At 72.2% G+C, this 2,913-nt stretch overlaps 2 protein-coding genes across 2 annotated transcripts in view; both read right to left on the bottom strand.

Moving 5' to 3' along the window:
• On the bottom strand, positions 359-1,539 carry LOC110389216 (bromodomain adjacent to zinc finger domain protein 2A-like). The gene is made up of 2 exons (XM_021379199.1): positions 962-1,539; positions 359-633 (listed from the first exon to the last, which is right to left on the bottom strand). Exons 1-2 carry the CDS (start codon positions 1,497-1,499, stop codon positions 374-376), a joined length of 798 nt encoding a protein of 265 aa, XP_021234874.1. The 5' UTR covers positions 1,500-1,539; the 3' UTR covers positions 359-373.
• The window catches only part of ATP5B (ATP synthase, H+ transporting, mitochondrial F1 complex, beta polypeptide), a 17,184-nt gene continuing 15,778 nt past the window's right edge, over positions 1,508-2,913 (bottom strand). Inside the window, exons 18-22 of the mRNA XM_021379095.1 lie at positions 2,746-2,906; positions 2,496-2,662; positions 2,111-2,388; positions 1,885-2,023; positions 1,508-1,513 (exon numbers count right to left, since the gene is read on the bottom strand). Coding sequence (XP_021234770.1) covers positions 1,508-1,513; positions 1,885-2,023; positions 2,111-2,388; positions 2,496-2,662; positions 2,746-2,906 — 751 coding nt within the window. The remainder of the gene's footprint in view (positions 1,514-1,884; positions 2,024-2,110; positions 2,389-2,495; positions 2,663-2,745; positions 2,907-2,913) is intronic.

Below are 2,913 nucleotides of genomic sequence, written 5' to 3'. Positions count from 1 at the left end.
GGTGGGGGGGGACGGACACACCAACGCAAAGAGCTCAGTGGGGCTGCGCAGCGGGGAACCCCCCGGCTCCGAGTGCATTGGGGGCACACGCACCCACATGGCCGCTCACAGGGCAGCGGGGACAACCGACCCCCCCCTCCCCACCCCCCCCCAGCTGACGGGCACCGGGAGGAGAGGGGTTAAGGGATCTGGCAGCCCCCAGCCACGCCCCCTCCGTTGGGAAGCGGAGCCCAAAATGGCCGTAGCGGCGGCGGAGATGTTCACCAGCGCGGAAGTTCAGGCGCTGAGGAACAGCTTCGTCACTGCGCTGGGAAGGGAGGACGGAGCGGAGGAGGGACCGCGCGGCCCGGCCCGCCCCTCCTGCCAGGGCCGCTCAGCGCCGAGGGCCGCGGCCGTCGCCATCGCCCTGCCAGGGCCGCCCGCCGCCCACAGCCCCCCGCCCGCCGCCCCTACCTCTGGCCAAGGCCTCGAAGGGCTCCAGGGGGTCCTCGCTCAGCAGCTGCTCGTCCTCCAGCGGCGCGGCCATGGGTGATGCGGGCCCCAGGCCGGCGGCGGTGGGGGCCAGGCCCGGGCCTTCCCGGCCCAGCGGCACGGCGGCGGGCGCTGCGCCGTTGTAGCCACAGAGCTTCAGATCTGGAGGGAGCAGAAAGCACCGGGAACGAACCCTGTGGCACCGGGGCTGGGAGCAGAGCGGGGGGCCCAGCGGGCACCACCAACCCCCCCCCCCCCCTTTACCATGGCCGCTCGCTGCCCTCTGCCTCCCAAGGCCTGGGTCCCCCAGCTCCCACCTGGAGGTCTCAGCCCCACAGCAGCGGGCTCCCCAGTGCTTTGCCCCCCCCAGAGGTCTCGGCCCCACGGTGGCGGGACCCTGAGCGCTGCAGGTGGATGGGAATGCTGCCACGGGTGCACCCAGCGCGGCCCGACACGACCCCACGGCTGCGACTCGGGGCCGCGCTCCTACCTGGCTGCGTGTCCTCCAGCTCCATGCTGCCCACCAGCCCGGCCCCGTTCTCGGTGATGGTGGGGGGCAGCTCCTTGGAGGCCTCAGCATCGTCCCCGCCGTCCCCCAGCTCCTCTTCGGGCAGCGGGAAGGGCGGCTCTCCGGAGCCCAGCATGGGGGACGGCTGCGGGGCTGCGTAGAAGCTGGCGGGGCCGTTGGGCATCAGCTCAAAGCTCTGCTCGGGGAAGGAGTCGTACAGCTCCTGCGAGTCGAAGTTCAGCCCCATGGATCCGGCCGTGCCGTTGCCCCACAGCTCCGGCCCCGTGCCCCGCAGGTTCGCGCTGTGCCCGGGGGAGGACGGCCGGGAACCCCCGGTGACGCCGTTGAGGGGGAACTGTGCGAGGCTGCCGTCCTTGAGGCCGCCGGGGGCCTGGAACTGCGCGTAGTCCCAGAGGCAGTCGTAGGGGTGGAGGTGGGGGGGCCCCGAGGAATGCGTGCTGGAGGTGAAGGTCCCTGAAGTAGTGGTGTGAGATACAGTAGAGAAGCCATTGACATTCATGCCCCCGTTCAGACCTGCGGGAGGGGGGGGGAAGAAACGAACGCGTTAACGGCGCCGGGGGGGAGGGGTGGGGGGGGGGGGCTGCCCAACAGCAGGACCGGGAGAGAGGGCTTGGGGACGGACAGACGGACGGAGAACCGCCATGGGGTGATGTGGGGCTGCGTGGGGATCGGCTCACAGCCAAACCCACACGCACGGCCCTCGGCCCAGCTGCTTGTTTTGGGCTGGGGGTGCGCAGCAGCCCCCCCCCCCAAACACCAGGAGCCACCCCACAGCCGTACCGGGGGCTGCGCTTTGCAGTCCCCCAGCCCTGCAGCACCACGGGGACACCCCAAGGCCTCGCACCAAGGACACGGAGCCAGGAGCAGCTCCGCCGTCCCCANGCTCTCACCACTTTGTTGACGGACTTCTCCCAGGCGATGGAGCGCTCCAGTTGGTGGATGCACAGCGACACCTGCGCTGCACTGCGGCACCGCTCCAGCGTCTGCCGCCACGTCCGCACGCGGGGGGTGATCTCGTAGGCGCTGCAGGTGGGGGGGGAAGAGGGAAAACACGGCTCAGCGGGGCGCTGGAAGCGGGGGGGTGGGGGTCCCGTGGGGCGCGGGGCTCACATCTCGGTGGGGCTCAGCTCCTCGGGGCCGCTCAGCACCGCCTTCTCCAGCACCACCTCGTGCTGCGCCCACAGCGGTTCCTTCAGGTAGCGCCGCTCCACGTTGCGCTCCAGGGCGGCCAGGCGCAGCACGGCCAGGTCCAGGGGGTTGGTGTCCTCGCGGCGCGGGGGGAGCCCGTCCCGCCGGCTGCGCACCGTGATGTCCTCCAGCGGCTCCACTTTGTGCTCGCAGTACCGCAGGTCGGTGCGCGTGGAGTCGGGGCTGGGGCACGTCCATCCCTAGGGGACGGCGGGGCTCGAGGTTGAGACCCCCCCCCCCCCCCCTCTTCGTCGGGGGGCCCCCCCCCCCCCCCCCCCCCCCCCCCCCCCCCCCCCCCCCCACCTACCCGGATCTGCAGGTCGGCCATCAGCACGCGCTGCTCCAGCTCCTCCACCCACTGCAGCACCGACAGGTCGGCCTCGTACGCCCGCTCCATCACCGACCATTGGGCCAACGCTTCCTGAGACGCGGCGGTGACGGCGGCCGCCTCGGGCCGGGGGTGGAAAATGGGGTCTGGGGGGGAGGACACACGGAGGGGTCAATGGGGCTTTGGGGGACACACAGCCCCACGCCTGCAGCCCGCTCCCAGCCCGTACCCGTGGCGGCGCGCAGGCAGACCTCCCGCAGGAACTCCCTGTGCTTGGTCAGGTGTTTGTGCAGCGCTTTCTCCCGGATGCCGCGCGGGTGCAGCGCGCGGGCCACCGCCTCCAGCTGCTCGGGGTCCTGCAGCCACCACCACCCGCTCCTCATCTCTGCAAGGCAGC

This window comes from Numida meleagris, chromosome 32 (assembly GCF_002078875.1).
Source record: "Numida meleagris isolate 19003 breed g44 Domestic line chromosome 32, NumMel1.0, whole genome shotgun sequence".
In the NCBI taxonomy this organism is placed as follows: domain Eukaryota; kingdom Metazoa; phylum Chordata; class Aves; order Galliformes; family Numididae; genus Numida; species Numida meleagris.
Note: the sequence above shows the minus strand (reverse complement) of the source record. Positions and strands in the feature narration are given on the sequence as shown.